We start from the raw sequence: 22,472 nt of genomic DNA, 5'->3' as shown, positions 1-22,472 counted from the left end.
CTGACCACAATATTAGCAGTTCTGGCCCTGAAAGTTCTTTTGGAAGTTTTGGACATACATTTCCTCAACTCTGTATTGCCACTGAAGCTACCACCCTTCTAAGATGTTTTCTCCTCCACATCTGCACCTTTATCTGGCTCCCAAGTCCTGTACAACACACAATCATTATCATAGTCCTCACCCTCCATGCCAGCAGACTTTGATATGGTGGGCTCCTTCGCCCCCCCTTCCCTCCTGATTCACTGTTCTGTAATTTCCCTGACTGCCACTGTCACTACCACTGCTCAATCTCTCCCTCCCCACACCAAAAATATAACTGTGCAGGGAAGGTGGTTTTATTTCTGTGTATAGCATAATTTGTGTTTAATTTCATTGGTAGAAAAATGGCGTTATTGATTTTGGTACAACACAATTCATTTAAATACAACACAGATATGATGCACTTAAAAAAAAATTTGCTCAGCAGCAGATGGTGTTATTGCTGGAAAATGTTTTTCCTACAATGAAACCCGTTTAACACAGATACATATGATTCATTAAAAACAAAATTTACAATTATTGTTCTGCAGTGGCGTGCCCAGGGTGTTTGGCACCCGGGGCGGGTCATTTCTCTGGCACTCCCCCCCAATACTTGACCACATACCTCTTACATCCAGGGACATCGCCTGTCATGTAGACCTTCTCTTTCCTCTTCTCCTCCGTTAGACCGCCATGAGAAATTCTTTCAGCCGCATCTCGTCTCTACAGAGTTTGTAACACAAACACGTTAGATTTCTCAATTTTTCCATCAACCTCCCCATCCTGGTGTCCCCACAGTATCATCCTGCTGTCACCCCCAATACTGTGCCCGTTGTGCCCCCCAATGCCCCAGGTGCTATACTGCTGAAAAAATAGTGACCCTAATAGACATAATTGGTCATTTATCAAACTGGTGTAAAGTAGAACTGGATTTCCAAAAGAGCTGTCAAATATGAAAGGTGGAATCTGATTGGTTGCTATGGGCAACTAAGCCAGTTCTACTTTACACCAGTTTGATAAATTACCCCAAATGTCCCTATAGTGTCTACAGCAGCTATAATGTCCCCTAGAGACCCCCAGTAATAATAACACCTTATATTGTGCTCCAGGTAATAATCCCTGTAAAGTGTCCCCAGAAATAATAGACTGGCCCCTACAGTGCCTCCCCAATAGAAAGGCCCCCACGCTGCCCCCCACACACAGTAATTTCCCCCACACTGCCCCCCACACAGTAGTGTCCACCACACAGTAATTTCCCCCACACAGTAGTCCCCCCACACAGTAGTGTCCCCCCACGCTGCCCCCCACACAGTAGTGTCCCCCACACAGTAGTGTCCCCCACACAGTAGTCCCCCCACACAGAGGTGTCCCCCCATGCTGCCCCCACACAGTAATTTCCCCCACACTGCCCCCACACAGTAGTCCCCCCACATAGTAGTGTCCCCCACGCTGCCCCCCACACAGTAGTGTCCCCCACGCTGCCCCCCACATATTAGTGTCCCCCACACTGCAGTGTCCCCCACATTGCCATCCCTCCCATAATAAATTGCCCCCCCCACTGTGTCACACAGTATCCCACCATATTCCCCCCACGTCCTCCTGTGTGCACCCCCTCATGTCTCCCAAAGTTGCCACATTATAAAATAAAAGTTTGCCCCCACACGTCCTCTGTCCACCCCGGCCCCCTCATGTCCCCCAAAGTTGCCACATAAAAGAAAAAAGAAGGAAAGAAACCCTAAAAGCTAAATACTTACCTGCACTTGCATGCAGAGTCCCGGCACTGTGCTGCAGAGTCCTGGTGTTCTGCCAAATCTCTATACCTTGCCAAAAGTCTATACCGGAAGTGACGCTGCCGCACCGGAAGTGACGAGATCACCAAGGAATCAGCTGGAGGAGCTGCGCAATCGCACATCCACCGGCTTACTTAGCAAAGAATTATTTCACTACCGGCCTGAAACCTATTGCGGTGATCGGCGGTGGGGCAGAGAACTATGCGCTCCGCTCCCTGCCGGCAGTGGAAGTGCTCATTGCTTCTGGGCCTGCTGGCACCCCCGTCAGAGCCGGCACCCGGGGCGCACCCCCCGCCCCCCCTGGGCACGCCACTGTGGTTCTGCAACAGAATTCTATTGGGAGCATGTTGTACTGGCAATAAGCTGTAAATACGCCGATGTAGAAACTCCAGGTTTGGAAAAAGAACACAGCTGTCTTTCTGTTGAAATGACGTGTCTGCTTTTGAGGTCCGGCAGGAGCTGAAGCTGTATTATAAGGTAGTAACTCCAGCTAGAAGGCACTATCTGGGCCATCCACATACAGCCTCAACTCCTCCTCCCTGAAAGCTTTCCCTGCTCAAATTTCCTATTCTACACAAATATATATATATATATATATATATATATATATAATATTTTTTAGTTATTTTTTCATTCTTCTTTCTAGTCTTTCCCTTGACTGTTCCTGACATTAGAATAGAAGCGTGACTGTGACTGTACAGTGTCCCTAAGATCATTTTTTGACAGAGACTGCTACACCCATCTAACACAGAATGATGTTCTGCTCGGGCACCTCTCTGCTTGCTTCCCCACTAAATGGCTCATCCAGGCTGTCTGTCAGCCCTTTAAGCCAATCAAGACAAGCCCTCTTCCCTACTTCCCCTCAGGGACATGTGAGCATTCTTCTTATTCCCTCATGCTTTTTCCAGCCCAACATGTGCAGTGAAATTGAAATTAGTGCTGTTTTACTGGATTTGTTTGAAGCAAACCTGAATTTCACTTTGCAGATGAATTTTTGTGAAATTCGGAACGGACCCGATCAATTACGATCTGGTTTCTTTATCATTACTATGTATGTTAACCATTAGAATGAATTAAATTATTAAATTGCTAGAGGTTATATTAAGACTTGTACTCTGATAAGAACAGCAATGGCCAGGAAGACAACTAGCAATAATGCCGACTGCGGTCATTAAAGTCTTTTGATGCCATGATCAAGTGAGATCACGGCATCTAAAGGGTGAAAAACCTGGAAGCTCACGGTTCTGGGCTTATTGCCAGCTTCCTCTGCGGCCAATGAGAAGGCCAGTAATTGAATTCAATACCCTGGGTCTCTCTGAAGAGTGTATTGAAGCTGCAATTCTTATTTCAATCCTTATGTTATCAGGCAATCCTTATGTCATCATGCCAACATAAGAAATGATCAATCCTGTACAAATAATGGGTCTAAAAGACCCATGATTGTTCAGAATTTTATTTAATTTTTTTTTATTTTGTAGGCTCATATACGAGCTTCAAAATCATAAAAAAGTTAAAAAAATAATGTTAAGAATATATTTAAAAAAATGAAAAAATATAAAAGTTTAAATCACCCCCCTTTTCCGTAGAATAAAAAATAAATACATAAATAAAAAATCTAAACATCAAAATATTTTTCCAATACAGCGAATGGCGTAACAAAAAAAGGGTCAAAATAGCCAATTTGCTATTTTTTAATCGCTTCTCTTACCAAAAAAATATGTTTAATAAGATGTGATCAAAAAGTCACACACACTCTAAGATGGTATCAATAAAATCTAAGGATGGTCCCACAAAAAAAAGGAGCCCCCACACAGCTCAGTAGATATCACTATTAAAAGTTACAGGGGTCAGAATATGGTAATGTAAAGAAAAATAAATTTTTCTAATTTTGCATTTATTTTTACACTATTTAGACATTAAAAAATACTATACATATGTGGTATAATTGTAATCATACTGACTCAGAGAATGAAGGGCACAGGTCATTTTTGCTGCAAAGGGAACTCTTTGGGAACAAAACCCGTAAAACCGTTTTTTTTCCCCCACTTCCCATTACCTTGTATGCCATATTAAATGGTGGCATAAGAAAGTACAACTTGTGCCACAAAAGAATAAGTCCTCATACAGCTATGTGAACAAAAGTTATGGCTCAAGGAAGATAGGGAAGAAAAATGAAAACGCAAAAACGAAAAAAAAAAACTCTGGTATCCTAAGGGTTAAACTATATAAAATCTCTTTCATGTTTGCCTTTATCTAGTTCTTGCATTCCCTTTACCCTTCAATAGTTTTCCCCAAGCTCTGCTCAGGTTTTAAGAACAGGCACTAACAGATCACAACCAAGCAAAGCTGAGCAGGGGGAGCGGGGGGCCCTCTTTATCCCCTTGGGCTTGGGGCTTGATAACAGCTAGATATATAGAACTTTTTTGAAAGCTGACAGCCTAGGCTTTAAAATAAGACCAGAATCATAGCGTGATCACAGCTCCAATGCATTTGTGCCCCCAGAATCATGTGCCAGCTATTCAGGCATAAATTCAAAATCTACAATAAAAAGGTGACATTTTCAGAAGGGTTTTTCCAATTTTAATGTGACTGTTGAGGGGTTAAACTGTAAATTTTTTCAGTGTCTCCTTTATCAAGTTGCAATGCCACTTGCAATTTTTGTAAATTTCATCTAATTTCTATACAAGGATGATTGCTTCTTGATTAATAACTCATTCAGATCTTGTTTTCTTTGATGTTGTCCACCAATTCTCAAGGGTAGATACTCATTTTCATGTAAATACCGATACATAAATTTTTGAGAAAACGTCTGTAGACTTGACTGATTTAAAGCAGTCATTCCTTTTAATGCAATGCTGCTATATTGAGTAAGAGGTGTAAACACGGATGACAGGGTCAGGGAATTTCACTTTGCATCTGTAAAATACATGCAGAAGTAAAAGGAAGTGGTGATTCTGAAAATAACATACATTTTCTTTATTTAGGTATACAATTGAAAAGATGAGCAACATATATGAATCAGCAGCCAACACCCTTGGGATCTTCAACAGTCCGTGTCTCGCTAAAGTGGAATTGAGAGTTTCTTGTAAGGGGATATTGGACAGAGATGCGCTCTCCAAACCAGATCCCTGTGTAATCCTGAAGATGCAGTCTCACGGGCAGTGGTTTGAGGTAAGAGTACAGAACGCATTCTCATTTGCTTTCCATTTGAAGCCAGGAAAAATGACAGTATGTACGGTAACCGTGAAATACACAACCTTTATCTATGACATTGTAATACATGAAATACTGATACAAGGTTATTATTACAGATGAGAATACATTTTTACTGGTTTGACATTTATATCAAAATTAGGCAGGTCATGATGTTTAGTGTACCTAAAGTAATAAAAAAAAATACAAACACAGCTAGACTGGAAAGAGCTGTGCTTCCTGCTACATTTCAAGTGCTAGTTCCTGCACTAGAGGCTGAAGGAAACAGCTAATCGGTGGAGGTTGGCCCCCCAAAAGATCAGATATTGATAATCTATCCTGAGCACCGGGAAAACTCATTTAGCTGTATGACTATGTAGGTTACTTTTGAACCTAGTTATGGAAAAAAAATAGTGCTCATGGGTTAGCATTCACTTTAAGACCTCTTGAATAATAGAGCTCATAAACTGGACAACTAATGCAACAAAAACATTTTCATTCATTAATAGTTCCTTCTCGAAAACAAAGGTTAAAGGGGTTATCCAAGACTAAACAGGTCTGTCCCTGTGGTGGGGTTCGTACTTACCTGCTCCCCACTGCTGGATTCCAGATGCATCGCTATATGGCTGCCTCCGCAAGTCCTGGGTCTCTGGGAATCAACATCCTGTTGAAGAGCGTCTCTTGACCTCTGTGGTGACCTGTCACTCATGGTTCACCTGATGACCGTCAACAGGATGTTGATTCCCAGAGACCTGGCGGCCGTGAAGTTATGAAGCCAGAATCCAGTAGCAGGAACTAGTAAGTATGAACCCCAGCAAGGATCCATCCACTCTGAAGAGATCTGTTAAAAAAGTTTTTTCTTGGATAACCCCTTTAAGAGTCCTATACTGTTCATGCATGTTCTAAATTATTCAAATAATACACTGCCTATGGGCAAAACAATACGTTATAAAATAGCTAATCTGTGGCTAAGCAATGAAAGAAGCTTCCCTCTGAATCAAGTTAGAAATGATTTCCTTTTCTTGCTGTTGAAATAATTTGTGTCTTTCCCCATGTGATGCTATTATCATTCATTTTTTGGTAAAGATACTTGTCACATTTAATCAGCCTCCTTACCGAAAAAAATATTCATGTTCCTTGTCTTGTGCTTTATTGTATCTTTCTCGTTCTTCGAAACAGAAATGGAACGCACTGGAAATAGAGATTGTACATCATTTTGAGTGTCACCAGGAGCATTCACAATCTGTTTAATTGAAGGAATATCATTAAAATACACATTTCCCCCATCCTGAAGCATTATTGTAACTTGTTAGAATTTATTGAGAGTTCACAGCACTTGCTTCTCATCCTGGTCTTTTGTCAAGGATGAAAACCCCAGCTGTACAGGAGTGATGGGGTCTTTGAGGAAGCGTTCTCTTATCTGCAATGGTTTCTGCATACTCTGCAGGAATGAAAGGGAGCCTTATTATTGAAAAAGTGGGATTCCTGGTACCTTGTAGTAGATTTCATCCAAAATGAAAAGCCAACAAAGCTGGGAATCCTGAGTAAAAATGTTCTATGTGTGTTGCCTTCAATAGAATGGTAGCAGCCCTGTGAAATGTAAGAATGTGCCTTTATTAAATAAAATTACCTATACCATATAGAACTCGGCAAAGGAGATTGGATAGAAATGAGGCAATTTTTTCAAGAATAGAGTGAGAACAGTACAGTCTGTAAAGGGGTTATCTTCCCTTTCAAGCTGTTTTTAGCATCAATTACTGCAGTTAATTACGGTATATACATCATTCAATACCCACTAGCTTTCAGTCATCATTCAGTCTTAAAAGATAGAAGTGTCATATTGAAGAGATTGGAAGAAATTAGCCAATGTAGATTCTAACTGATTGATGTTACTGTCAATGCTGGGAAATGTATAATACGCATTGAATATGTTTAACTGATAATGTCTCCTTTCATACCCTATTCCCATACTCGGAAAACAATTCCACTTTTAAATAAATATATCAGTTGAGTTGTAATATTCATCAAATAGTCAATCTGATAATCAGAATGATAACTGCTATGCTGACATTTGAGGCGTTGGCCTTTTCATTGAGCATTGTCCTAGTTTTAGGAGAACGTACTGTAGAACAAGAGGTTATCCCAAAACATAGTGGAGAAAAAATATATAAAAATATATTAAATATATTGAAGGGGAATTTTATTTTTAAGGGGAATCTGTCATTAGAAATTTCACTGTTAACCCAGGGAAAATGTATTGTAGGGCTAGCTCAGCTGAATGTAATGATATCTTTCACTTAGCAATATGTTGCTTCATTATGGAGAAAAAGTACTTTTCAAATGAACAGTTAAAGGGAACCTGGCATCAACTTTATGCTGACCTCACTGAGGACAGCATAAAATAGTGACAGAAATGCTGATTTCAGCGGTGTGTCACTCATGAGCTAAAAGTAAGTGGTTACTGAGAACCAGCATCATAACCATTGCAGCACAGGCCTTGAAATGAGTCAAATCTACTTGAGAAGAGTCATGGTTATTCATAATCTCCTGTTCTCCCTGCCCATCTGCTGATGATTGGCAGTTCTCTCCTAGATAGAAAGGGAGAAAACTAGGTAGAAGAATGTCAATCATTGGCAGGTGGGCAGGAATTCATGAATAACCATGACTCTTCTCAGGTGGCCGTGACTCTTTTCCAGGCCCAATCTGCAATGATAGTCATGTTGGTTCTTTTCAACCACTTACTTTTAACTTTTAAATGACAGACCACTGAAAACAACTCGCCTGTCTCTACTTTATACTGCCGTTAGTATGGGCAGCATAAAGTTGATGACAGGTTCTCTTTAAGTGCCCCAAGGGTGGCCCAAGTCATGGACACCCTTGCTCCTCCTGATTCCTCTACCAGCCACTCCCTCTCCTTCTTGATTGACAGGGCCAGGTCCCTGCATAGTCCTCTCAGCTAGCTTAACTGTGAATTTCCAGATGACAGACTCCCTTTACCTATTTTACTGGCATCTCATGTACGGTATGAAAAGAGAAAAGATGTGTGGAATTGGCGCTGTTTGAAACTCTGGTCCTCTACACCTTCCAGAATGAAGAGCTGCAGTTCTTGGTAATCTGCAGAGCAGCACATCTTCTAAAATAAATAATTTTAATGTACACTGTTTTTCATAATAAAAACATAAACTTGACATAAAACGTCCAGAACATTGAAATTATTTTATCCTAAAAATTTGTGAAAGTCCAAGTCTATGGAGCTCCGCTATGTGGCTCCCATCACATTTAAGCACTCATTTGTATGTTTAAAATACTCTTGCTAGAACTAATGGTTTATTCATCAAAGTATCTGCTAATTCTAGGCTTTTCTCACAAAACTATATATCCATCTTCTCAGCTCCTCCTACTCTATAACATTCTGCCCTAAGGTTGCACTGCATTTTCAATGTGAGGGGTTCTGTTAAAAAAATCCAGGCAAAACAATGTCTCGGGCTTTACTTGTCTCCAATGGTTCATTTACTCAATAAAATCTATTAGCCTTTACAGGACAACTGAAAACTGTACTGGTCATAAAAACCAAGCACTGCTACGATGAGCCCCTTGGAAATTAGCATGGGAAATACCTCACACAATTTTACTGTATTAAACCTGTAGGTTACTCATAGGTTTCCAGTGTTGACACAGCATGGAAAAGTTAACATGTATAAAATATCTAACCCTTTATATTAATGTAGCTAGGTCTAGGATTGGATTTCCAACTACAATTTTTGAAATGTTACCACTATCGGCAGACCTTAATTGTCTGCACTTGATAATTGAACTACATGTGTAAGGATGGGTTATCTATAGTGTTGGGTGAGCATGCTTGTCTGAACACCATTTTGACTTGAGCATCGCGATGCTCGGCACATCGCTGTGTTCGGCCGAGCACCGCTACACGGCCAATAAACGTGCAGGGAAGTACTGACACTCACTGTAATGCCGTAGCCATGTTGGTTACTGCCATTACAATGATTGGCTGGCCAGAACACATCATTGGGTGCTATATAGCACCCGATGACACGTGGTTCGGCTCAGTCTTAGTCAGGGAGAGCTGCAGCAGAAGGGACAGATAGTATAGGGACAGGAATTTTTTTTTAGGAAGGGTTTAGTCTTGAAAGGTGTTAGAGACCCAAAAGTCCTTTTAAGGACTATTGTTTTATCTGGCTGCAATATATCTTATTAGCGCAACCTGCTCTAAATTGAGAGCAATTGTTTGGCCGCTGCTGACAGTGACACAACCTCTGCTATATCTGTTGTGTTACATTTGCGCATCCAAAATATCTGTGACATTCAGCACAATTGTTTGGCCGCTGCTAACAGCGACATTACCTGCGCTACATCTTCTGTATAACGTTTGCGCATCCTAAATATCAGTGACATTCAATGAAATATTTTTTGCCGCTGGTGACAGCGACATTACCTGCGCTACATCTACTGTATAACATTTGCGCATCCTAAATATCTGTGACATTCAGTTTACTTTTTTCGCCGCCGGTGACAGCGACATTACCTGCTCTACATCTCCTGTATAACGTTTGCACATCCTAAATATCAGTGACATTCAGTTTAATGCTTTCGCCGCTGGTGACAGCAACATTACCTGCGTTACATCTTCTATATAACGTTTGCGCATCCTAAATATCTGTGATATTCAGTTTATTTTATTTGCGCATACACTTACAAAACATGCGCTACTGTACTTGGGACATACTGGCAGGCATATATACCATTTAATATGCTCAAGGCGAGCAGTAAGGGACGGGGAAGTGGTCGTGCTGCTGATGGTGCACGCAGAGGCCGTGGCATTGGGTGCGGTGAAATTGTGCCTGCTGCCAGAGCACAAGAAACACACTCATCCACGATACCTAGCTTCATGTCCCAGTTTGCAGGGCGGCACAGGACACCACTCTCGAAGTCACACCAGTGTGACCAGGTGGTCAGTTGTATTACAGCAGATAATGCTTCCAGTCGGTTAAGCACCTTCCACAAAGTCCAGTCTCAGTATCCAAGAGTCTGGTCAACAGAATCCTCACCCTGATCCTCCTTCCATGGAGAGTCTTGACAAACAAGTGATTCCACACTCGGATATTTCGAGGAGCTCTTTTCATCGCCATTCCTTAATTTGGCCCTCTCGCCAAGCCCGCTTGAACAGGGACATGAGGAGATTTTGTGCACTGATTCCCAAACTCTTGAGCATCCGCAGTCAGAAAAAGATGACGGTGGGGAATGGCAATTAGTGTTTCACGAGGTGGATGATGAGGATGAGACACAGTTGTCAATAAGTGAGGTTCTTGTTAGGTCAACAAGTCAGGAGGACGACCAGAGTGAGAAAGAGGAGCAGTGGACGATGAAATCACTGACCCAACCTGGGAAGGTGGGAAGCCGAGAGAGGACAGCAGAACAGAGGAGGAGGGATCCGCAGCACCGCAATAAGCTGGAAGAGGCAGTGGGGTGGCAAAAGGGAGAAGGCGGGCCACACCAAACAGGCCCAAAACTGTTCCCCGGAGCAGCCCCTTGCGGAAATCTCCCTTGCCAAGGAGTAGGTGTTCTGCAGTCTGGCGCTTTTTCAAAGAAAGTGCGGACGATAAAAGAATTGTCATTTGCAACCCGTGCCGTATCAAAGTTAGCAAGGGCGTGAACATTAGCAACCTCACCACCTCCAGCATGATCTGCCACATGGCATCAAAGCACCCTAATAGGTGGGCCGAACGACTGGGTCCACAATCAGTGTCTGCGGGTCACACCACTGCCTCCTCTTCCCCTGTGTTACGTGATGGCCAATCCCCTGTCCAAGACGCAGGCCCGTATGCCTCCCGCCCTGCACCTGGACCTTCGCAAGCACAATCATCTAGCACATCCACTTTTGTGTCCCAGCGCAGCGTACATATGTCCATACCCCAGGCCTTTGAACGAAAGCGCAAATACCCAGCCACCCACCAATAGCACTAAATGCGCACCTTACCAAATTACTGGCCCTGGAAATGCTGCCATTTAGGCTTGTGGACACGGAGGCTTTCCGCAGCCTGATGGGGGTGGCCGTCCCTAGTTACTCTGTTCCCAGCTGCCACCTCCATGTGTCCCGTAACATCCCCCGTGCCCTGACCAACACAGTTATTGGGAAGGTCCACTTAACGACTGACACATGGACAAGTGCTTTTGGCCAGGGACGCTACATTTCCCTGACGGCACACTGGGTGAACGTTGTGGAGGCCGGGAGCGAGTCGTACCCTGGGATGGCACAGGTGCTACCGATGCCAAGGATTGCGGGCCATACTTTCATCAGGATTTCTGCCACCACCTACATTAGTGGCTGCAACCCTCTCCACCTCCTCCTCCACTTCCACCTCTGAATTCTCATCTTGCAGCACCAGTCAGCCATCAGTCAGTAGCTGGAAGCAGTGTAGCACTGCAGTGGGGAAGCGGCAACAGGCCGTGCTGAAACTAATTTGCTTAGGTGACAAACAGTACACCGCCGCAGAGCTGTGGCAGGGTATAAGGAACCAGACTGAGCTGTGGGTCTCGCCACTCAACCTACAACCAGGCATTGTTGTGTCTGATAATGGCCGTAACTTGGAAGCGGCTTTGGAGCTCAGCAAGCTCACACACATACCATGCCTAGCCCATGTGTTCAACTTAGTGGTTAAGCGGTTTATCAAAACCTACCCCAATTTGCCTGAGCTACTGGTGAAGGTGCGGCATTTGCGAAAGTCATCTACAGCTGCCGCTAGTCTGGCAACGCTGCAGCAGCACTTGCAATTGCCAGCTCACCGACTGTTATGCGACGTGAGCATGCGCTGGAACTCCACGTTCCACATGTTGGCCAGGCTTTGTGAGCAGCAGAGGGCAGTAGTGGAATACCAGCTGCAACATGGTCGTCGCCTTTCCAGTCAGCTTCCGCTCTTCAAAAGCTACGAGTGTCTGACCTCTGTGAGGTTTTACGCAACTTTGAGGAATCAACACAGATGGTGAGCAGCGATGCTGCTATTATCAGCATAACCATCACACTTCTGTGTCTACTGAAACGATCGCTGCTCTGTCACAGCCAGACAGCTGAGAAGCGCTCATAGGAGCTTTTCAGATCCTCCTCCTTGAATTTCTTTGTTTTGGTTTAGTTTCTCATCTCGTTAGTCTATCTCAGCTGTCATGCAGTCGGACTGATTGCTGCCCTTTAAATTCCTCCCCATAATGCAGTAGTGTGCGGCTGATACAACTTCCTGGAGTGTGTGTGCATGCTGTTCCCAGTTCCCAGTTCCCAGTCCTCAGTCGTCTGCAAGTTAAGTGCTGTTTATGTATTTATGATTATTTCTTTTCTGGATCCTGGTGACCCTGACTCCCTCCGTGTCAGTGTAGGGAGCCGGTGGTCGTGTCCCCTCACTATTGTAGGGTCTTCAGGTAATAGATAGCCGAGGAACGTGGATATGCGCCCATCCACCTTTGGGGTGTTCGCATAGGCTGAGCAGTGAGGGAGAGCGGCAGGTCTATTGCAGGGGTCTCCCTTTGTTCCTTAGTTCTGGATCCAGAGAGACATTGTTTATATGGTTTTGTCTTGTTTCCTGTACACCATCCGTGACATTATCAGCCGCCAAAACCGTCTCAAGCATGGATCCGGTTTCACTTTTGGCTGAACGATTTCAGGGTCTTGCTTTGGAGGTAGCTGATCTCCGTAAGACTTTTTCTCAGTTTCAAGTGACCGGTTCAGCTTGCGTTCATGGAGTTTGTGCTGAGCCTAAGATCTCGCTCCCGGATACATTCTCCGGGGGTAGTGAGAATTTTGTGCGTTTTAGAGAGGCTTGCAAACTCCATTTTCGCCTTCTTCCCCATTCTTCTGGTGATGAAGAACGGAGGGTGGGGATCATTATATCACTGCTCAGGGGTAACGCTCAGTCCTGGGCCTTTTCGCTGCCGGAGGGGGCACGGCCCCTCCGTTCAGTGGATGAATTCTTTTTAGCCCTGGGTCAGATATATGATGATCCGGATCGTATTGCTCTGGCTGAGTCTAGACTACGTCTGTTATGCCAGGGTAAACAATCCGCAGAGATATACTGCTCAGAATTTCGGAGATGGGCAGCAGATACGGGTTGGAATGATGCTGCACTCCGAAGTCAATTTTGCTATGGTCTTTCAGAGGGATTGAGAGATGCATTTGCCTTTCATGAGAGACCTACCTCCTTGGATTCTGCTATGTCTCAGGCTGTTCGTATTGACAGGCGTCTTAGAGAGAGAGGAGAGATCTCTCCTTCCTGTCATACTCAGTCCCGGGACAGTGCAGCGGTCTCATTCTGTGCACAGGGGTCTCAGTCGCTGTCAGCCCCTTCTGAGCAGGAGCCCATGCAGCTGGGGTTGATTGCCTCTGACAATAGAAGATTCAGCCCGCAGGGGAGGGTTTGTTTTTGTTGTGGAGGTATAAATCATCTGGCAAATGTTTGTCCCTCTAGGAGATTCAGGCAGTTTTCTGGGAGCAATAAAGAGACAAAAAGGAAAAATTATTTTAAAAATGTTCCGTCTGTTACTATTGGCAGGGTTGAGGCGGAAATTGAAGGTTTCCCGTTTGCTTGTAGTTCCCGTTTTGTCCTGCCTGCTAGGGTGGCGCTAGAGAGCAAGAGCATTTTTTGTGAGATTTTTGTGGATAGTGGAGCAGCTGTCAACCTCATTGATAATCAATTTGCAATAACTCATGGTTTCCAGGTATGCACTTTGGGAAAAGATATTCCTGTTTTTGCTATTGATTCAGCTCCACTTTCTCAGAAATCATTAAAGGGCATAGTTCACAATATCCGTTTAATTGTGAGTGATGCTCATGTTGAGGATGTGTCATGTTTCGTCCTTAGCGGTTTGCCTACTCCTCTAGTGTTGGGGCTACCCTGGCTCACTAAACATAACCCCACCATTGATTGGCAAGCGAGGCAAATAAATGGTTGGAGTAACTTTTGCAGAGAGAATTGCCTCATAACATCTGTTTCTGAGGTTTCTACTAAGACTGTACCACCTTTCCTCTCTGAATTTTTGGATGTCTTCTCTGAGAGTGGAGTTCAGGGTTTGCCTCCGCACAGGGAGTATGATTGCCCTATTAATCTCATCCCAGGCGCCAAGCTGCCTAAATCTCGTTTATACAATCTCTCCCAACCTGAGAGGGTCGCTATGCGGGCTTATATCTCTGAGAGTTTGAGAAAAGGACACATACGACCCTCGAAGTCACCTGTTGCCGCTGGTTTTTTCTTTGTTAAGAAAAAAGATGGTTCTTTAAGACCTTGTCTGGATTTCAGGGAGCTGAACAGTATCACTATTCGTGATCCTTATCCGCTTCCTCTGATCCCGGACCTGTTTAACCAGGTTGTTGGGGCTAAAGTCTTTTCCAAATTAGACCTAAGAGGGGCATACAACCTGGTTAGGGTCAGAGAAGGAGACGAATGGAAGACTGCTTTCAATACCCCTGAGGGCCATTTTGAGAATTTGGTTATGCCTTTTGGTTTGATGAATGCCCCAGCCGTTTTTCAGCATTTCGTCAACAGCATTTTTTATCATTTAATGGGAAAATTTGTATTAGTGTATTTGGATGACATTTTGATTTTTTCTCCTGATTTCAAGACTCATAAGGAACACTTACGTCAGGTCTTGCTCATCCTGCGGGAGAATAAATTATACGCGAAACTGGAAAAATGTGTGTTTGCGGTTCCAGAGATCCAATTTCTGGGGTTTCTTGTCTCCGCTTCTGGTTTTCGCATGGACCCCGAGAAGGTCCGCGCTGTGCTTGAGTGGGAGCTTCCTGAGAATCAGAAGGCGCTGATGCGTTTTTTGGGCTTTGCTAATTATCACAGGAAATTTATTTTGAATTATTCCTCTGTTGTTAAACCACTCACTGATATGACCAGAAAGGGGGTAGATTTTTCTTCCTGGTCGGTAGAGGCGCGTAAGGCCTTTTCTAATATCAAGGAGAGTTTTGCTTCCGCTCCCATCCTAGTACAACCTGATATTTCGTTACCCTTCATAGTTGAGGTTGATGCTTCTGAGGTAGGGGTGGGTGCGGTCTTGTCTCAGGGTTCCTCTCCTGCCAAATGGCAACCGTGTGCCTTTTTCTCAAAGAAACTCTCCTCCGCAGAGAGAAATTATGATGTGGGAGATAGGGAATTGTTGGCCATCAAGTTGGCTTTTGAGGAATGGCGCCATTGGCTAGAGGGAGCCAGACACCCTATTACCGTGTTTACTGACCATAAAAATCTGGCCTACTTGGAGTCAGCCAAGCGTCTGAACCCGAGACATGCCAGATGGTATTTGTTCTTTTCAAGGTTTAATTTTGTTGTTACGTTCCGCCCTGGGGTAAAGAATGTGAAGGCAGATGCCCTGTCACGTTGTTTTCCGGGAGGTGGGAATTTTGAAGACCCGGGTCCCATTTTGGCTGAAGGTGTGGTGGTCTCTGCTCTTTTTCCTGAATTGGAGGCAGAGGTGCAGGCAGCCCAGTCAGAAGCTCCTGATCTTTGTCCTCCTGGGAGGTTGTTTGTGCCTCTCGCTTTGAGACACAAGATTTTTAAAGAACACCACGATATGGTCCTTGCTGGGCACCCGGGGGCAAGAGCCACACTGGATCTCATTGCTCAGAGATTCTGGTGGCCTGCGCTTCGTAAGTCGGTTGAAGGTTTTGTGGCAGCTTGCAAGACTTGCGCTCGTGCCAAGGTCCCTCATTCACGGCCATCAGGTCCTCTCCTTCCTTTGCCCATTCCTTCCCGTCCTTGGACACATCTGTCCATGGACTTCATAACGGACTTGCCTCGTTCCTCGGGGAAGTCTGTGATTCTGGTGGTGGTGGACCGTTTTAGCAAAATGGTGCATTTTATCCCTTTTCCTGGTTTGCCCAATGCTAAGACGCTGGCGCAGGCATTTATTGACCACATTGTCAAATTGCATGGGATTCCTTCAGACATAGTCTCTGATAGGGGCACGCAGTTTGTTTCCAGATTCTGGAAGGCTTTCTGTTCTCGCTTGGGGGTTCAGTTGTCATTCTCTTCTGCTTTCCATCCGCAGTCGAATGGCCAGACAGAGCGCGTCAATCAGAATCTGGAGACATATCTGCGCTGTTTTGTGGCGGAGAATCAGGAGGATTGGTGTTCTTTTTTGTCCCTTGCTGAGTTTGCTTTAAATAACAGTCGTCAGGAGTCCTCTGATAAGTCACCATTTTTTGGTGCATATGGGTTTCATCCGCAGTTTGGGACTTTCTCGGGAGAGGGCTCTTCTGGTTTGCCTGATGAGGACAGATTCTCCTCGTCTTTGTCATCTATTTGGCAAAAGATTCAGGATAATCTAAAGAGCATGAGTGAGAGATATAAGCGTGTGGCGGATAAGAGACGTGTGCCTGGTCCGGACCTGAATGTTGGTGATCTGGTGTGGTTGTCTACCAAGAATATCAAATTGAAGGTTCCTTCCTGGAAGTTGGGTCCTAGGTTTATTGGGCCTTACAAGATCCTGTCTGTCATCAATCCTGTTGCCTACCGTCTTGATCTTCCTCAGACTTGGAATGTTTTTCATAAGTCCTTATTGAAACCTTATGTTCAACCTATTGTACCCTCGCCTTTGCCTCCTCCTCCGATTATGGTTGATGGAAATCTTGAATTTCAGGTCTCTAGGATTGTGGATTCCCGTCTTGTCCGCGGTTCCCTCCAGTACCTCGTTCATTGGGAGGGTTATGGTCCTGAGGAGAGGATGTGGGTCCCAGTGACGGACATTAAGGCCTCTCGTCTCATCAGGGCTTTCCATAGGTCCCATCCTGAGAAGGTGGGCTCTGAGTGTCCGGAGTCTACTCCTAGAGGGAGGGGTACTGTCACAGCCAGACAGCTGAGAAGCGCTCATAGGAGCTTTTAGATCCTCCTCCTTGAATTTCTTTGTTTTGGTTTAGTTTCTCATCTCGTTAGTCTATCTCAGCTGTCATGCAGTCGGACTGATTGCTGCCCTTTAAATTCCTCCCCATAATGCAGTAGTGTGCGGCTGATACAACTTCCTGGAGTGTGTGTGCGCATGCTGTTCCCAGTTCCCAGTCCTCAGTCGTCTGCAAGTTAAGTGCTGTTTATGTATTTATGATTATCTCTTTTCTGGATCCAGGTGACCCTGACTCCCTCCGTGTCAGTGTAGGGAGCCGGTGGTCGTGTCCTCTCACTATTGTAGGGTCTTCAGGTAATAGATAGCCGAGGAACGTGGATATGCGCCCATCCACCTTTGGGGTGTTCGCATAGGCTGAGCAGTGAGGGAGAGCGGCAGGTCTATTGCAGGGGTCTCCCTTTGTTCCTTAGTTGTGGATCCAGAGAGACATTGTTTATATGGTTTTGTCTTGTTTCCTGTACACCATCCGTGACATGCTCACAATGAAGGCAGATGCTTTGCTTGTGTAAGACGTGGAAATGGAGTAAGACAGTACACAGGGTGATAGCCAGACCACCCTCCGTTCGTCTTCTCAGGATGATGATGAGGAGAAGGAGGAGCAGGAGATGGTTGCCTTCACTACAGACAGTAGTACCCATAGCAGGTTTATTCCATCTGTTCAGCGTGTATTCCCATGCACCCCATCCACCACAAAAAAGGGTATATTTTTCAATCTTCCTTTTCTCATCCTCCTCCTCCATCATATCAACATGCTTATTAGGCTGCCCTCGCTCCTAATGTTTTAGCGAGTCAGCTCAGCAGCAGGCCCTCGTCCATAATGTTTTAGAGGGTCAGCTCAGCAGTAGACCCTCACCCCTATTGTTTTAGAGGGTCACCAGCAGGCCCTTGCCCGTAATGTTTAAGATGGTCAGATCAGCAGCAGGGCCTCGCCCCTAATGTTTTAGATGGTCAGATCAGCAGCAGGCCCTCGCCCCTAATGTTCTAGATGGTCAGATCAGCAGCAGGCAGTCGCCCCTAATGTTTTAGAGGATCAGCTCAGCAGCAGACCCTAACCCCTAAAGTTTTAGATTGTCAGATCAGCAACAGGCTCTCGCCCCTAATGTTTTAGCGAGTCAGCTCAGCAGCAGACTCTCACCCCTAATGTTTTAGAGGGTCAGTTCAACGGCAGACCCTCACCCCTAATGTTTTAGATGGTCAGATCAGCAACAGGCCCTCGCCCCTACTGTTTTAGATGGTGAGATCAGCAGCAGGCCCTCGCCCCTAATGTTTTGGAGGGTCAGCTAAGCAGTAGACCCTCACCCCAAATGTTTTAGAGGGGCAACAGCAGGCCCTCGCCCCTTATGTTTTAGAGGGTCAGCTCAGCAGCAGACCCTCACCCCTAATGTTTTAGAGGGTCACCAGCAGGCCCTCGTCCATAATGTTTTAGATGGTCAGATCAGCAGCAGGCCCTCGCCCCTAATGTTTTAGAGGATCAGCCCAGCAGCAGACCCTCACCCCTAATGTTTTAGATGGTCAAATCAGCAGCAGACCCTCACCCCTAATGTTTTAGATGGTCAGCTCAGCAGCAGGCACTCGCCCCTAATGTTTTAGAGGGTCAGCTCAGCAGCAGACCCTCACCCCTAATCTTTTAGAGGGACACCAGCAGGCCGTCGCCCATAATGTTTTAGATGGTCAGATCAGCAGCAGGCACTCGCCCCTAATGTTTTAGAGGGTCACCAGCAGGCCGTCGCCCATAATGTTTTAGATGGTAAAATCAGCAGCAGGCCCTCGTCCATAATTTTTTAGAGGGTCAGCTCAGCAGCAGGCCCTCACCCCTAATGTTTTAGATGGTCAGATGAGCAGCAGACCCTCGCCCTTAATGCTTTAGAGTGTCAGCTCAGCAGCAGACCCTCATCCATAATGTTTTAGATGGTCAGATCAGCAGCAGACTCTCACCCCTAATGTTTTAGAGGGTCAGCTCAACAGCAGACCCTCACCCCTAATGATTTAGAGGGTCAACAGCAGGCCCTCGTCCATAATGTTTTAGATAGTCAGATCATCAACAGGCCCTCGCCCCTAATGTTTTAGATGGCCATTTCAGCAGCAGGCCCTCGCCCTTAATGTTTTAGAGTGTCAGCTCAGCAGCAGACCCTCACCCCTAATGTTTTAGAGGGTCACCTGCAGGCCCTCCCCCATAATGTTTTAAATGGTTAGATCAGCAGCAGGCCCTCACCCCTAATGTTTTAGATGGTCAGATCAGCAGCAGGCCCTCGCCCCTAATGTTTTAGATGGATAGATCAGCAACAGGCCCTCGCCCCTAATGTTTTAGATGGTGAGATCAGCAGCAGGCCCTCGCCCCTAATGTTTTGGAGGGTCAGCTAAGCAGTAGACCCTCACCCCTAATGTTTTAGAGGGGCAACAGCAGGCCCTCGCCCCTAATGTTTTAGAGGGTCAGCTCAGCAGCAGACCCTCACCCCTAATGTTTTAGAGGGTCACCAGCAGGCCCTTGTCCATAATGTTTTAGATGGTCAGATCAGCAGCAGGCCCTCGCCCCTAATGTTTTAGAGGATCAGCCCAGCAGCAGACCCTCACCCCTAATGTTTTAGATGGTCAAATCAGCAGCAGACCCTCACCCCTAATGTTTTAGATGGTCAGATCAGCAGCAGACCCTCACCCCTAATGTTTTAGATGGTCAGCTCAGCAGCAGGCACTCGCCCTAATGTTTTAGATGGTCAGATCAGCAGCAGGCCCTCTTCCCTAATGCTTTAGAGTGTCAGCTAAGCAGTAGACCCTCACCCCTAATGTTTTAGAGGGGCAACAGCAGGCCCTCGCCCCTAATGTTTTAGAGGGTCAGCTCAGCAGCAGACCCTCACCCCTAATGTTTTAGAGGGTCACCAGCAGGCCCTCGTCCATAATGTTTTAGATGGTCAGATCAGCAGCAGACCCTCACCCCTAATGTTTTAGAGGGTCACCAGCAGGCCCTCGTCCATAATGTTTTAGATTGTCAGATCAGCAACAGGCTCTCGCCCCTAATGTTTTAGCGAGTAAGCTCAGCAGCAGACTCTCACCCCTAATGTTTTAGAGGGTCAGCTCAACAGCAGACCATCACCCCTATTTATTTAGAGGGTCAACAGCAGGCCCTCGTCCATAATGTTTTAGATGGTCAGATGAGCAACAGGCCCTCGCCCCTAATGTTTTAGATGGTCAGATCAGCAGCAGGCCCTCGCCCTTAATGTTTTAGAGGGTCAGCTCAGCAGCAGACCCTCACCCCTAATGTTTTAGAGGGTCACCAGAAGACCCTCGTCCATAATGTTTTAGAGCAGGGGTGCACAACCTGCGGCCCGAGGGCCGCATGCGGCCCCCGGAGCCAAGGTTTGCGGCCCCCGTCCTGCTGGACAGAAACACAGCTGATCATGCGATCAGCTGTGTTTCTTCCTGGAGCGCCACACAGGGAAGGATGACCGCTCCTGCCCCTGTACTATAGCAGGAGTCTGGAGCAGGACGGGTCCCTGGCTATTGGTGAGAGTTGGGGAGCCGAGGAGAAGGCAGGCGCAGTTTATCAGCGCTTCTGCCTTCTTCTCGAGGAGCTCTCTGCAGCAGTGGGTGCCAGATGTATCGGGTATCGCTCTCAGGTGGGTGCCAGAAGCAATGAGCGCTTCCATCAATACAGATGGAAGCGCTCATTGTTGGAGCACAGGGAGCTGCAGTTCTGTCACTCACTGCTCCGCGCTCCTCCCCTCCTTCAGGCCGGCGGTGCTCTGAATGGTAGAGTAGGAAGACTTCCCCCCGCTCCACCATTCAGCCTGCAGACACGGATCGCGCTGCCAGCATGTGTGGGCGGAGCCTACAGCTCGGGAATCTTCATAAGCTCCGCCCACACAGTGCTGCAGAGCGATCTGTGCCGGCAGAGAAGAGAGGTATGTGAGCTTCCGGAACGGGACAAGGTGAGTAGGTACTGTGTTTGCTTGTTTTTTTTGTTTTTAAAGGGGGCACAATGGTCATTGCTAATGTGAAGGGGGCACAATGGTCATTGCTAATGTGAAGGCGGCACAATGGGCATTTCTACTATGGAGGGGGCACAGTGCACAGAGGGCATTACTACTATGAAGGGGGCACAGAGGGCATTACTAACACAGAGGGCATTACTACTATTAAGGGGGCACAATGGGGATTTCTACTATGGAGGGGACACAGAGGGCATTATTACTGTGAAGGGACACAATGGGCATTATTACTGTGAAAGGGGACAATGGGCATTACTACTATTAAGGGGCATTATTACTGTGAAGGAGGCACAAAGAAGGCATTACAACTGTGAAGGGGCACAGATAGGGTATTACTACTGTGAAAGGGGCACAGAGAGGGCATAACTACTGTGAGCGGGGCACAATGAGGGCATAACTACTATAAAGGGGGCACAATGTTGGCACACATCTGTACAAAACAATGAGGGCAATACTACTGTGAGGGGTTACAATTTTCTTAAAGTATTGGGGGGGTGCCAAAGAAAGGACCCGCCCCGGGTGCCAAACAGCCTAGGCACGCGACTGCCGCTGATCAGCTGATAAACAAGCGATCACTCGTTTGTCGGGTGATTAGCATGTTTTATCAGGATGAAAGACGTACAATTATTGTCACCGTGCATATCTCACCGTGTAATCAGAAATTTGCTGCCAATAATCAACAGAACTGAATGAGGGAGCAGTGACTGTGGTAGTGATCATTCCTGCCAATTTACTTTGCATCAGCCTGTGTAATAGGCTGATGCAAACAAGTGCTGATTAACTTTCTTTTTTGCGGCCCCTTGAAATAGAGCAATGTGACAATGCGGCCTCGAGACCAAAAAAGGTTGTGCACCCCTGTTTTAGAGGGTCAGATCAGCAGCAGGCACTCGCCCCTAATGTTTTAGATGGTCAGATCAGCAGCAGACCCTCACCCCTAATCTTTTAGAGGGTCACCAGCAGGCCCTTGCTCCTAATGTTTTTGAGGGTCACCAGCAGGCCATCAATCATAATTTTTCAAGGGTGTGTATGATGCCCTCCTTTATGTGTAATAAAGGGTGTATTGGAGTGCCAATTCCTTGTAATTTTTGGCAGCCCTTTAACTTAGTGCATAGGCTTTATGAGTGTAGGAGTCCCACTACCTGAATAATTGTACCACAATGTTAATGAGGCCCTCCATTATGTGATATACAGGTTGTATCGGAGTGCCTCTTCCTTGTAATTTTTGGCAGCATATGCACTTTATATACAAGTAAATATACAGGAAAGAAAGTTTCCTAAAATGTTTCCTCTAAAATTGATTTTATCTTCGGTTTTGTGCGTATTATTGTCAGTCTTTAAAAGTGGCGTACTACTCAGACAACATCGTTCCCAGCAGCGACCTGGGAGTCCAAGTGACATCCACTCCATGCTGTTCCCAAACCATTTTAGTGGTGTTTCCATCAATTTCTGACCTTTTCCTGTGAACCAGACACCCTCCCCTCTTCAGAGCAGGGGGGGCCTGGTTTAATGCTTGGGTTCTCCCATTGACTTCCATTGTGCTCGGGTGCTCTGTAGAACATCCCAAAGCGTTCTACTCAAGCACCCGAGC

The 22,472-nt window shown here is 45.8% G+C and overlaps 1 protein-coding gene across 1 annotated transcript in view; it reads left to right on the top strand.

Annotated features, from left to right (window-relative positions):
• Positions 1-4,802: 4,802 nt before the first annotated feature.
• CPNE4 (copine 4) overlaps positions 4,803-22,472 on the top strand; it is a 475,385-nt gene continuing 457,715 nt past the window's right edge. Inside the window, exon 1 of the mRNA XM_040432996.1 lies at positions 4,803-4,979. Coding sequence (XP_040288930.1) covers positions 4,809-4,979 — 171 coding nt within the window. The 5' untranslated portion in view covers positions 4,803-4,808. The remainder of the gene's footprint in view (positions 4,980-22,472) is intronic.

The sequence above is a fragment of the Bufo bufo genome, chromosome 5 (genome assembly GCF_905171765.1).
Source record: "Bufo bufo chromosome 5, aBufBuf1.1, whole genome shotgun sequence".
In the NCBI taxonomy this organism is placed as follows: domain Eukaryota; kingdom Metazoa; phylum Chordata; class Amphibia; order Anura; family Bufonidae; genus Bufo; species Bufo bufo.
Note: the sequence above shows the minus strand (reverse complement) of the source record. Positions and strands in the feature narration are given on the sequence as shown.